The 13727-nt window shown below is 44.6% G+C and overlaps 3 protein-coding genes across 4 annotated transcripts in view; all 3 read left to right on the forward strand.

The window, feature by feature from the left end:
- LOC127650290 (NACHT, LRR and PYD domains-containing protein 3-like) overlaps positions 1-13727 on the forward strand; it is a 201274-nt gene that overhangs the window by 165582 nt on the left and 21965 nt on the right. For both annotated transcript variants that reach the window (XM_052135612.1, XM_052135613.1), the window contains exons 6-11: positions 5497-7296; positions 11922-12095; positions 12290-12460; positions 12655-12825; positions 13020-13190; positions 13385-13555. In XM_052135612.1, coding sequence (XP_051991572.1) covers positions 5497-7296; positions 11922-12095; positions 12290-12460; positions 12655-12825; positions 13020-13190; positions 13385-13555 — 2658 coding nt within the window. The remainder of the gene's footprint in view (positions 1-5496; positions 7297-11921; positions 12096-12289; positions 12461-12654; positions 12826-13019; positions 13191-13384; positions 13556-13727) is intronic.
- LOC127650291 (NACHT, LRR and PYD domains-containing protein 3-like) overlaps positions 1-13727 on the forward strand; it is a 349622-nt gene that overhangs the window by 101854 nt on the left and 234041 nt on the right. The window lies entirely within an intron of this gene.
- The window catches only part of LOC127650289 (NACHT, LRR and PYD domains-containing protein 12-like), a 459642-nt gene that overhangs the window by 100884 nt on the left and 345031 nt on the right, over positions 1-13727 (forward strand). The gene's annotated exons all lie outside the window — the stretch shown is intronic.

Below are 13727 nucleotides of genomic sequence, written 5' to 3' on the forward strand. Positions count from 1 at the left end.
CTCATTCTTGATGAATCGGCCGTTTGAACGAATCGTTTGAATGAACGACTCAATGACTCGCTTAATGAAACCGCGCTCACTATCGAAAAACCAATCAAATTTGTTCAAAACTTTTTTTTTAAATCAGTCCAAACACATTTTATTCAGTAGTTATGTATACAAAACTATAAATTTTTATGACAGTAGTTTAGTGATAAAAAAAATGTGCCCAAAAAAGTTTTTTTTTCCAGTTTTTTTTCCCTTCCATCGTAGCCTACTCGCGCACCCCCAGGCCCCACCGGTTGAGAACCACTGATCTAATCTATCGAGCTCTAAGTTCTTCATATACTATAGGCCTACAGTGAATTTGAGTATGTGAAATACATGCTGTTGGGAAACACTTACGATTGCAGATTATTAACTATGTTCTGGTTAGCACAGAAATTGTCCAATAAAGAAATCAATACATCATGTACCACATGTACCTGTCCTAAAATCATAGCTCAAGCATAAGATGAAGCTCCACTTTTCACCAAAATTGTAATCTTCAAAACTTCAACATAACAGTAACTCTTCTGAATTTCAACATAACAAAACATTCAGTACTAGTAAATATCCTCCTCTATATTCACCTTGCACAAAAATAACACCTACTTTTAACGTTTACTCTTCCTACTGAGTCCAAAGCAAAGCATGCTGTAAGGCAGGACTTACTCTCTACACCAATGTCCATTGGACGTTCCAGTTCCAATAAGCAGTGGTGATTTTGATTCATTTCAGTGACTCAACTATTTTGATTCGTTCAGATTCGTTCATTGATTCGTTTGCTGACCATATCTTCAAGTTACGTCTTTGTGCATGCAGATGCAGCAAAATGACCATCTTTTAAGTAAATGCATTCTACCGAAAGCAGTCATTCTCGAACAGAACGAGTTTGATTATCCGTCATTAAAGAGACTTCAGCATTGCAGAGTGTTAAAGCATCAAAAGCCTTTCCCCACAAATCAATCAATGCACATCTATCATACAGTGAACTAGAGGTCGACCGGTATTGGTTTTATCAGGCCGATGCCGATCTTTTGAAATCCGGATTAATGCTGCCGATTTATTTTGGCCGATATGTGCTTGTTTTTAACCTTGTCACGAACCCCGCTCCTCTGCCCCATCCCCGCTTCCTCGAGCACGCACACGCGCTCGCCTTCGTCCAGCTCACGCGCACGCTCGGCTTCACCGAGCACACACATGCACTCCGCGAGCGTACTCGCTCGCTTCCCGCTCCCAATCCCCAGAACATTATGACCACCTGCACTCGTCTCAATCACCACGTCATTGTTTGCACCTGCACTCGCCCCTATATATATCACTGCCCTTTCGTCTCACTCCTGTTGGTTATTGTGTTTAGTTTCCCTCATCTTTGCCCCCCGCTAGTCTCGTCTAGTTTTGCACTCCTCTTGATTACCCCCTTAGCTTGCCAGCTCCTCGTTCCCCTAGTACCCCTGTCTACTCCCTTTGTTAGTTTACCCGCCTCTCGATCCTGTTTACCCCGGCTTTGACCCTCGCTCCCTCGACTACTCTCCGGATTTGCCCCTTTACTCTCTTTGATTCCCCGGCTTTTGACCCTACGCTTCCCTCGACAACTCTTCACTGGATTTGCCCGTTTGTACTTTTGCCTGCTTTTATTGTTAACAATAAAAGCAGTTTTTGACTTACATTGTGTCTGTCTCATCTTGTGTGTGTGTGCGGGTTACAGAATAACCAACCCCACCGAAGACAGTCACAATGCATCACGCGGAGAATTCGCGCAGCTCACTAGAGCGGATGTTTTCAGCGCACTCTGCCACAGGATCTACCGGTGGGAGTCATGATCGCGCGCTCACAGCCCAGGGACAGCAGGTACGTGCGATTTTTGATTTTTGTCACCTTGCTTCACCTGTGTCTGCCCCTGAGCCCGTTTATGCTTCCCATGCATTTTTGAGCGCCGTGAACTCTCCACCCCGGAGAGGTTTTTTGGACGCTGACCAAGGGGTTTTTATGCGAGGCAGCGGTTGTGTAACTCATAACCCCGCCCTCGACATTAAGGAGCCAGCGGCCCGACTCTTGGGGTTGCGTCAGGGGAGTCACCCTTGGAGGTTTTTGTTATGGATTTTTGTGCCCTGGCGTACCAGGTGAATTTTGATGAGGTGGCTCTGAAAGACATTTTTCAATGTGGACTGAATGAGCCAACCTCATCATTCATGCCAGGTGGTCGCTGCTCTCTCAACCTGGCTCCGTTTATTGACCTCGCCCTACTGTACGCTGGTTCCTCGTTTACTGTGGGGGAGGCAGACACTGAACCAGCGTTCCCTACCACGGCCCCCGTCTCGAAGCCTACCACGGCCCCAGTCCCGAAGCCTGACACGGCCCCAGTCCCGAAGCCCGACACGGCCCCAGTCCCGAAGCCCGACACGGCCCCAGTCCCGAAGCCGTACACGGCCCTAGTCCCGAAGCCTGTCATGGCCCCAGCCTCGAAGCCCGGCACGGGCAGCGAGTCAACGCCCATGCCCGCCACAGCCAACGAGCCAGCGCCCATGCCCGCCACGGCCAACGAGCCAGCGCCCATGCCCGCCACGGCCAACGAGCCAGCGCCCAGGTCCGCCACGGCCAACGAGCCAGCGCCCCTGCCTGCCACGGCCAACGAGCCAGCGCCCATGCCCGCCACGGCCAACGAGCCAGCGCCCATGCCCGCCACGGCCAACGAGCCAGCGCCCCTGCCTGCCACGGCCAACGAGCCAGCGCCCCTGCCTGCCACGGCCGGCGAGCCAGCACCCATGTCTGCCACGGTCAGCATGTCAGCGCCTGTAGCCTCGACCGTCCCCATGGCCACGTCCCCTGTTGGCCGAAGACGTAAGAGAAGGAAGAAGGCCCCTTCTCCCCAGTCTCGTCTTATGCTCAAGACCACAGAGGTTCCCTCAGAGTCTTCCATGGCTCTGCTCCGCCCCCAGAGTCTTCCACGGCTCTACCGACCTCTGCTCCGCCCCCAGAGTCTTCCACTGCTCTACCGACCTCTGCTCCGCCCCCAGAGTCTTCCATGACTCTGCCGGGCTCTGCTCCGCCCCCAGTGTCTTCCACAACTCTGCCGGGCTCTACTCCGCCCTCAGAGTCTTCCACGGCTCTGCCGAGCTCTGCTCCACCCTCAGAGTCTTCCACGACTCTGCCAGCCTCTGCTCGCCCCTCAGAGCCCTCGCGGCTTCCGCCTCACGAGCCTCCCAAGGCTCCTCCTCCTAACCCCCCCAGGGTTCTGCCTTTCAAGTCTCTCGAGCCTCCCAGAGCTCTACCCCTCGAGCCTCCCAGAGCTCCGCCTCTCAAGCCTCCCAGGGCTTCTCCTCCCGAGTCTTTCAAGGCTCCTCCTCCCAAGCCTCCCAGGGCTCCTCCTCTCGAGCCTCCCGGGGCTCCGCCTCACGAGCCTCCCAAGGCTCCTCCTCCCAAGCCTCCCAGGGCTCCTCCTCTCGAGCCACCCAGGGCTCCGTTTCTCGAGCCTCCCAGAGCTCTACCTCTCAAGCCTCTCAGGGCTTCCCCTCTCGTGTCTTTCAGGGCTCCTCCTCCCCTCGAGCCTCTCAGGGCTCCGTCCCTCGAGTCTTTCATGGCTCCACCCCTCAAGCCTCTCACAGCTTCGCCTCTCGAGTCTCTCAGGGCTACTCCCCCTCTCAAGCCTCTCAGGGCTCCGTCCCTCGAGTATTTCATGGCTCCACCCCTCAAGCCTCTCACGGCTTCGCCTCTCGAGTCTCTCAGGGCTCCTCCCCCTCTCAAGCCTCTCAGGGCTCCCCCTCTCGAGTCTTTCAGGGCTCCTCCTCCCCTCGAGCCTCTCAGGGCTCTGTCCCTCGAGTCTTTCATGGCTCCACCCCTCAAGCCTCTCACGGCTTCGCCTCTCGAGTCTCTCAGGGCTCCTTCCCCTCTCAAGCCTCTCAGGGCTTCCCCTCTCGAGTCTTTCAGGGCTCCTCCTCCCCTCGAGCCTCTCAGGGCTCCGTCCCTCGAGTCTTTCATGGCTCCACCCCTCAAGCCTCTCACGGCTTCGCCTCTCGAGTCTCTCAGGGCTCCGTCCCTCGAGTCTTTCACGACTCCTCCTCTCGAGCCTCCTACGGCTCTGCCTCCTGAGCCTCCTACGGCTCCCCCTCCAGAGCCTCGACCGAGTGTAATAGGCTCCTGATGCAGCATATTTTCTCCCAACTATTTCCATAACTACGTCCATTTTAGACATAAACTGTGTTTAAGTGAATCTTTAAGTCGGTCGTTTAGACATATTTTTGTGTATATTTGATCGTTTAGACGCGCACATGAAACCCAAAGTAGCCTATGCTTTGCTTGTCTCTTTGCGGTGTGTTTCGGAGCGTGCGCCGCCTTGGGAACGGTATCTCTTTATTATTAAACGCGTCCCACAATTTAGCAACAGTAGCTAGACTGCATTTTACAACAATCACCGATCGTGCTGATTCTGACGTTAAGTTTGAGTTTTAGGGAGAAATGTCAGTGCACCGCTGTGAAGGGAAGGAAGTTGTGCTAGGCAGAATGCGGCTTATGTATAAATATTCTTTTTATAATCTTTGGAAGGCGAAATCTAAAATAAAATCAGACTAATATCACAGATCTAAAGTGTAACCAGGCTATGTTTGAATTTTTCGTTCTGTCACTCATTAAGCAGGGCTCATGTTGTGCTCGCTGTAGCACCGCGTGAGAGATCTCTCTCTCTCTCTCTCTCTCTCTCTCTCTCTGACTGCGAATAGCTAAATTGCATCACAGTCAAATGGTTTCATATTATTATACATAGAAATGGCTGACGAGATAAAATAACTTTCTCATTATAGCAATAATAAATGTATTTTCTTAATTTCTCCAGTACTGACAGGAGAACCGATAACGTCCGAGCTTACACAGCCAGTCCTTCAATAGCCTATAGCGCGTTGGTATCTTTTTTATTACTTATTTCTCTGCATTGAGTGACAACCCTCTCAAATATAAGACACACAAACAGAACAAATAAAAGTCTCAGATTCACTGTCTGTAATTGCAAAATACTTGCTTGCTTATTGTGACATGATAGAAACACACTATACACGCAATGCAATATCCTAAACTGGATAAACACAAACAATTTATATCAGTTTCTAAAGTATGAAGAATTCAGAAAACAGCAAATTAACTTCTAAAGAGTCGCTTATACTCGAGTATATTATTTCAGGAGCTCTAAGGACAGTTGTTCAGTATTTTGTATGTAGTCTGACTTTTAGATATTTGATACATGTTTAAGAATATTTGTTTAAAGTTTGGTCTATTACAGTTCAACAGGTTTTTTTTGGCATTTTGCACATTATCGTCAACTAAAATATATATTTTTTTCAGTGACAAAAATGTTATGCAATTTTAGATCTGAGTAACACTTAAAATGAATGAAAATGACATGATGAAATATATACTTATTTTAAAGGACATATTTGACAAAAGACTGAAATGATAACAACAACAAAAATGATTTCAATCTTACAGTCACTCACAACATGTTGAAGTCCAAAACACATTCAAATCCAATCTGCTGAAGAAGTTTCAGTGTTTGTGTGAGGGAACATCAAAGCAGGAAAACCCAACACTCCTGAATGAGATCTACACAGAGCTGTACATCACAGAGAGTGAAAGAGGAGAGATCAATAATGAACATGAGGTGAGACAGATTGAGAAACAGTCCAGAAGAGCAGCAACAGAGGACACACCAATCAAATGCAATGACATCTTCAAACCTTTACCTGGACAAGACAAACCCATCAGAACTGTGCTGACTAAAGGAGTTGCTGGAATTGGAAAAACTGTCTCTGTGCAGAAGTTCATTGTGGACTGGACTGAAGGAAAAGCCAATCAGGACGTCCACATCATATTTCCACTTCCTTTCAGAGAGCTCAATCTGATGAAGGACAAAAAACTCAGTCTTTCAGATCTTCTTCAGGTTTTCTTCAGTGAAACAAAAGAAATGGAAATATCCAGAGATGAATATAAAGTTTTCTTCATCTTTGATGGTCTGGATGAGTGTCGTCTGTCTCTGGATTTTCAGAGCAATGTGAGATTGTGTGATGTCACTGAATCAGCCTCAGTGGATGTGCTGCTGACAAACCTCATCAAGGGGAATCTGCTTCCCTCTTCTCTCATCTGGATCACCTCCAGACCAGCAGCAGCTGATCTCATCCCCTCTGAGTGTGTTGATCGGGTGACAGAGGTACGAGGATTCAATGACCCACAGAAGGAGGAATACTTCAGGAAGAGAATCAGAGATCAGAGTATGGCCAAAAGAATCATCACACACCTGAAGTCATCAAGAAGCCTCTTCATCATGTGTCACATCCCAGTGTTCTGCTGGATTTCAGCCACTGTTCTAGAGACAATGTTGAGTGAAGCAGATAGAGGAGAGATCCCCAAGACACTCACTCAAATGTACACACACTTCCTGATCATTCAGACAAACATCAAACATGAGAAGGACTATGAGAAGAAAAGTAAAAACAGTGACATGATCCTCAAACTGGGGAAACTGGCTTTTAAACAGCTTGTGAAAGGCAATCTGATTTTCTATGAGGAAGACTTGAGAAAGTGTGGCATTGATGTGACAGAAGCATCAGTGTACTCGGGATTGTGCACTCAGATCTTCAGAGAGGAGTTTGGGTTGTATCAGGGGAAAGTGTTCTGCTTTGTTCATCTGAGCATTCAGGAACATCTAGCAGCTCTATATGCACACCTCTCCTTTACAAACAACAACATGAATGTGTTTGAACAAATCACCAAACAAAGACTCTTCTCTAAAGTTTTAAAGTTGATGAAACAGGTTTCTATGTTTGACCTGCATCAGACAGCTGTGAATGAGACTTTAAAGAGTAAGAATGGACATCTGGATCTCTTCCTTCGTTTCTTTCTGGGTCTCTCATTGGAGTCTAATCACACTCTCTTACAAGAACTGCCGACACAGACAGGAAGCTGCTCCTACAACAAAGAGGAAACAGTGAAATACATCAAGCAGAAGATCAGGGAGAATCAATCTCCAGAGAAATCCATCAATCTGTTCCACTGTCTGAATGAACTGGGTGATGATTCACTTGTGAAGGAGATCCAAGATTATCTGAAATCTGGAAAAATAAAAGAAACAAAACTCTCCTCTTCACAGTGGTCAGCTGTAGTGTTTGTGTTGTTGACCTCAGAGCAGGAGATGGATGTGTTTGATCTGAAACAGTTTATTGGAGCACGAAATAAAGCAGATGAAGTTCTTCAGTATCTGCTGCCTGTGATTAAAGAATCCAGATCAGTTCAGTAAGTAACACTCACAATAATCACAACATTGTTCAAACATCATCGCATTTAGGCTACAAAGGGGAAATCACACTAAAGTCATTTATCAGGACAGGTTGCTGAACATTCCAATCTTACTACACACACTTACTAAAGAGATTTGTGTGAGGTTATTTTGAGATCATAGAGGTCTGATTGTGGTGTAATGACTTGATGGGGAATTGAATGTCATGAGGTACAGGACTGACAACACTGTCTTCAGATCAGAACAGTGTCTTCAGTTCAGAAAAGTGTCTTCAGTTCAGAACAGTGTCTTCAGATCAGAAAAGTGTCTTCAGTTCAGAACAGTGTCTTCAGTTCAGAACAGTGTCTTCAGATCAGAACAGTGTCTTCAGTTCAGAAAAGTGTCTTCAGTTCAGAAAAGTGTCTTCAGATCAGAACAGTGTCTTCAGATCAGAACAGTGTCTTCAGTTCAGAACAGTGTCTTCAGTTCAGAACACTGTCTTCAGATCAGAACAGTGTCTTCAGATCAGAAAAATGTCTTCAGTTTAGAACAGTGTCTTCAGATCAGAACAGTGTCTTCAGATCAGAACAGTGTCTTCAGATCAGAACAGTGTCTTCAGTTCAGAACAGTGTCTTCAGTTCAGAACACTGTCTTCAGATCAGAACAGTGTCTTCAGATCAGAAAAATGTCTTCAGTTTAGAACAGTGTCTTCAGATCAGAACAGTGTCTTCAGATCAGAACAGTGTGTGTCTTCAGATCAGAACAGTGTCTTCAGATCAAAACAGTGTCTTCAGTTCAGAACAGTGTCTTCAGTTCAGAAAAGTGTCTTCAGATCAGAACAGTGTCTTCAGATCAGAAAAGTGTCTTCAGTTCAGAACAGTGTCTTCAGTTCAGAAAAGTGTCTTCAGATCAGAACAGTGTCTTCAGATCAGAAAAGTGTCTTCAGTTCAGAATACTGTCTTCAGATAAGAACAGTGTCTTCAGTTCAGAAAAGTGTCTTCAGTTCAGAAAAGTGTCTTCAGATCAGAACAGTGTCTTCAGTTCAGAACAGTGTCTTCAGATCAGAACAGTGTCTTCAGATCAGAACAGTGTCTTCAATTCGATTCTAAAAGGATCCAGAAGCCACTGAAGAGAAATGAGTAGAGGTGAAACATGAGAGAATTACTGAAAGGTTTAAAGGTTTAAGGTCATGTCATGAGTGAAGTGTATTTAACATTGCTCCTCTGTAATGACTGTATTTTCCCTAAAAGTGTGTGTCACCTGGTCACTATCAGGTGAGGAAACATCATGGACAGACAGACAGACAGCTGCTGAAGTGAGAGGGAATTATAGCTGTTCAGAAAAAGTGACGCAATTTATTTTTCTGATGTTTTTAAGTTGACAGAACATGTAAAACACAACAGTTAATGCAAACATTTAATTCATGAAATTCTGTCTTGCTGCTTAAAGCAAATTGATTTAGTCATTATTATGTTCACTACTGCAGATATTTGGGCAACAATCATAAACAGATAAATGAACAATAGCTCAAATCTTTAGAAATCAGAGTAAGTGTTCAGTATATTTGTGTGTTTTCTCCGTTTTCACACTGTAAAGTCGCCTTTTCACTGCACATGACAAACGACCTCCACATTCATTTCCTCTGGAGAGTCACACAGGGGGTGCGTGGAGTGATGACCCATCTACAGATGTGGAATTTTGGGATCCGATTTGAGAATTGAAAGCATTAAAATTGTTGACCTCGAGTGACTATACCGTATGCGACACCCGACTGGATGTGATGTATTCCAATCAAATCTATGTGTGCAAGGGGAGAATTATTAATACTTCTTTGTTTAAATTTATCATGAACACTTGATACTTGTAAAAAGGCATGGATATTGGTAAAGTAATAAATTATTCATTTAATATTTATATTAATTTTAATATTGTCTCAATATGTTCCCTCAAAATATGGGCCTCATTTGTCCTGTATGCATAGCTATTTATTATTTGTATCACTGTTTAGTGCAAGAGATGTGCCTCAATGGGGAATACGATATATATGATTGATTATGTTGCTAATATATAACAAAAATCTTTTGTAATTACAGTAAATGTGTGATTTTCTGTAAATGCAAAACATACATATTAAAAATTACATCTATGAATTTCTGCTTCGTATTTGCTGAATTATGATTGTTGTAGCTGTTAATCATCTTAACAATAACAATAAAACAGTATCAAAATAAATAATTCTGTTAATTATGTCTACAGAAGTGAACATTAATCATGTATTTAATTGAATTCATCCATCTGCTCAACAAAATTACTCACAGTAATGTAATTCTAATCTTAGGTAATCCGTTGGTTCTCCCTTTGACTAAAAGACATTGTGAGCAAACTGACAATTCATCATTTTCGCCACTAGGGGATACGAAAGTCAGACGACTTAAGATTTGGGCTGTTTTGTCCACTAATTTTTATTTAGTCATTTGCCGATATTCAATAATAAGGTAAACCACTTCAAATGAGCACTACGAAGTACTGTCAACATTTCTAGATGACCTATTAACCAAATTGTTTAGATTTTTCTGAATGCACTGTTGCCTTTCCATCAATAACATCTAGGTTACTGTTGTAACCTCTGTTCCCTGATGGAGGGAATGAGACGTGTGTTAAAGAGTCGACACTAGGGGTCTCTTGAGAGCCTTTTTCATCTCTGAACTTTGAGAAAAGGCCAATGAGAAATTGGCAGACAGAATTTGTATGTCCCGCCCCCGGACATACGGGTATTTAAGGCGGGAAATGCGTCTGTTTCATTCAGTATTTGTCTGAGAAGCCGACGATGAGGTACGGCAGCAACAGTGGTTTGGTTCAGCGACGTGGCCGGGAGGACACAACGGCTTGTTCCCTCCATCAGTGAACGAAGGTTACAACAGTAACCTAGACGTTCCCCGTCTGTCGCTCACTTTGACGTTAGGAGTCCAATTTCAGTCACGCCATGCGCTGAAATGTGTATGTGCATTTCTGACACCGGTGCGGGCAGGTAGTTTGCATGGCAAAACGACAGGCTGTGCCAGACTGCACGTAACATTCTGGTTATTTACGTCCTGATAGGGGTATCAAGGCGATGTGCCAAGCATGGGAGCAAGCCGCGCCTTTTCTCTCTCTATGTTTCTCGCATAGAGCTAAAGCAGCTGGGGCCATCTTAACGCTATAATATGCATCAGGGAAGGAGTTCTTTCCCAGTTTTCCTGTTCTTTCAGGGGGGAAAGACCCTGTGGAGACCACACCTGCCCAGACTGGGGGAGGTAAAGGATGGTGAAATACATCACATGTGCTTTTAGGTCACATGTGGAGAATGGTGCAGTGGTAGATCCCACCTTACCGAGAGGGAGGAGAAGCTACAAACACGGCGACTGTGGATCCGTGAGGACTGCCCAAGGGAGACGTGGGTCCGCTCGCACTGCGGAAAATACACACCCCCCTGTCCACGTAGGTGTCCTGACATGTGGAGCACCTATGCCAGTGCAGGGTAGATTGATTACCCGCATTGGTCTTGGTCGGCAAATTCCTCCGCTGAATTAGTGGACCAGAGGGCTAGGGAGGAGTCATCCAGGGAGCCGAGTGAGTGGGATCTCCTGGGGTAAGAGTGCACGGTATTACCTCGGCGGAGAGAAAAGGTGCTATGTGCAAGCGGTCCACCTGGTCAGTTGTCACCACGTTACCGAGTTCTACCGGCTCTGACCTGAGAAAACACGGGACGAAACCAACTCAACCCTGAGATTGTAAAATCTTGTAAATGTATTGGGTGTTGCCCAACCTGCTGCTCTGCATATCTCTGCTAGGGAGGCGCCTTTGGCCAGTGCCCAAGAGGATGCCACACTTCTGGTCAAGTGTGGTCGAACCCGCAAGGGGGTGGGAATAGCCTGGTGTGATAGGCCAATGCTATGGTGTAAAACACCCAGTCGGAAAGCCTCTGTTTGGAGACAGAGTTCCCTTTCCACTGTCCACCAAAGCAGACAAAGAGCTGCTCAGAACGTCTAAAGCTCTGTGTGAGGTACAAATAGATACGCAAAGCACATACCAGACACAGCAATGAAAGGGCTGGGCCTGCTTCCTCCCGTGGCAGTGCTTGCAGGTTCACTACCTGGTCTCTGAAGGGAATCGAAGGAACCTGGGGCATGTAGCCCGGTCGCTGTCTTAGGATCAAATGAGTGTCTGCTGGACCGAACTCCAGGCACGTGTCACTGATAGAGAATGCTTGCAGGTCCCCTACCCTCTTGATGGAGGCGAGCGCGATCAGTAAGACTGTCTTTAAAGAGAGGGCCTTGAGTCCGACTGATTCTAGCTGGTAATCACATAACTGGTAATCAGAAGTACCCTGGTTCGATCCCCACAGCCACCAACATTGTGTCCTTGAGCAAGGGACTTAACAAATGCACACATGGACCAAAAGATGCAGAACTCCAGAACAAAACAAGTAGGGCAGTCCAGACCAGGTCTTGACAGTAGAAGTACTTAAATTTTATTTTACAAACACCTATGAGCAATCAACATTTTTTGGAGGCCATATATTTTTTCGTTTTACACAACAACTGATAAGCCTTTACTAAAATTTATAGATTAACACACTGTTATCTTGTAATTTCTCTCTCAGTCTGATGGGCTGTAATCTGACAAAGAAAAGTTGTTCAGCACTGGCCTCAATTCTCAGCTTAAACTCTTCAAATCTGAGAGAGCTGGACCTTAGTAACAATGACCTGCGGGATTCAGGAGTGAAGCTGATCTCTGATGCACTGAAGAGTCCTCACTGTACACTGGAAATACTGAGGTTTGTGTTTGCAGATTTATTAGTACATTGGAATATACAATATGAATATATTGTGGTTCATAGCTGTGACAATGAAACAATAAATGGCTCAGTGACTGTCACAACCCTTCATATCAAACTGTAGAGCATTCACTCTGTTATTACCATTTGTTATATAAAACTGCTCTTTATCATTGTTTCTTTATTTGTTTTAGATTTGCAGCTTGTAGATTCACTGATCAGTGCTGTGAAAGTTTGTCTTCAGTTCTACAATCATCAAAATCACTGAGAGAGCTGGATCTGAGTAACAATGACCTGCAGGATTCAGGAGTGAAGCTGCTCTCTGATGCACTGAAGAGTCCTCACTGTATACTGGAAACACTGAGGTTTGTGTTTGCAGATTTATTAGTACATTGGAATATACAATACGAATATATTGTGGTTCATGGCTGTGACAATGAAACAATAAATGGCTCAGTGACTGTCACAACCCTTCATATCAAACTGTAGAGCATTCACTCTGTTATTACCATTTGTTATATAAAACTGCTCTTTATCATTGTTTCTTTATTTGTTTTAGATTTGCAGCTTGTAGATTCACTGATCAGTGCTGTGAAAGTTTGTCTTCATTGCTACAATCATCAAAATCCCTGAGAGAGCTGGACCTGAGTAACAATGACCTGCAGGATTCAGGAGTGAAGCTGCTCTCTGATGCACTGAAGAGTCCGCACTGTATACTGGAAATACTGAGGTTTGTGTTTGCAGATTTATTTGTACATTGGAATATACAATATGAATATATTGTGGTTCACAGCTGTGACAATGAAACAATAAATGGCTCAGTGACTGTCACAACCCTTCATATCAAACTGTAGAGCATTCACTCTGTTATTACCATTTGTTATATAAAACTGCTCTTTATCATTGTTTCTTTATTTGTTTTAGATTTGCAGCTTGTAGATTCACTGTTCAGTGCTGTGGAAGTTTGTCTTCAGTTCTACAATCATCAAAATCACTGAGAGAGCTAGACCTGAGTAACAATGACCTGCAGGATTCAGGAGTGAAGCTGCTCTCTGATGCACTGAAGAGTTCTCACTGTACACTGGAAATACTGAGGTTTGTGTTTGCAGATTTATTAGTACATTGGAATATACAATATGAATATATTGTGGTACATAGCTGTGACAAAAAAACAATAAATGGCTCAGTGACTGTCACAACGCTTCATATCAAGCTGTAGAGCATTCTCTCTGTTATTACCATTGGTTATATAAAACTGTTCTTTATCATTGTTTCTTTATTTGTTTTAGATTTGCAGCTTGTAGATTCACTGATCAGTGCTGTGAAAGTTTGTCTTCAGTTCTACAATCATCAAAATCACTGAGAGAGCTGGACCTGAGTAACAATGACCTGCAGGATTCAGGAGTGAAGCTGCTCTCTGATGCACTGAAGAGTCCTCACTGTTCACTGGAAATACTGAGGTTTGTGTTTGCAGATTTATTAGTACATTGGAATATACAATATGAATATATTGTGGTACATAGCTGTGACAAAAAAACAATAAATGGCTCAGTGACTGTCACAACGCTTCATATCAAGCTGTAGAGCATTCACTCTGTTATTACCATTGGTTATATAAAACTGTTCTTTATC

Source organism: Xyrauchen texanus, chromosome 10 (assembly GCF_025860055.1).
Source record: "Xyrauchen texanus isolate HMW12.3.18 chromosome 10, RBS_HiC_50CHRs, whole genome shotgun sequence".
Taxonomy (NCBI): Eukaryota; Metazoa; Chordata; class Actinopteri; order Cypriniformes; family Catostomidae; genus Xyrauchen; species Xyrauchen texanus.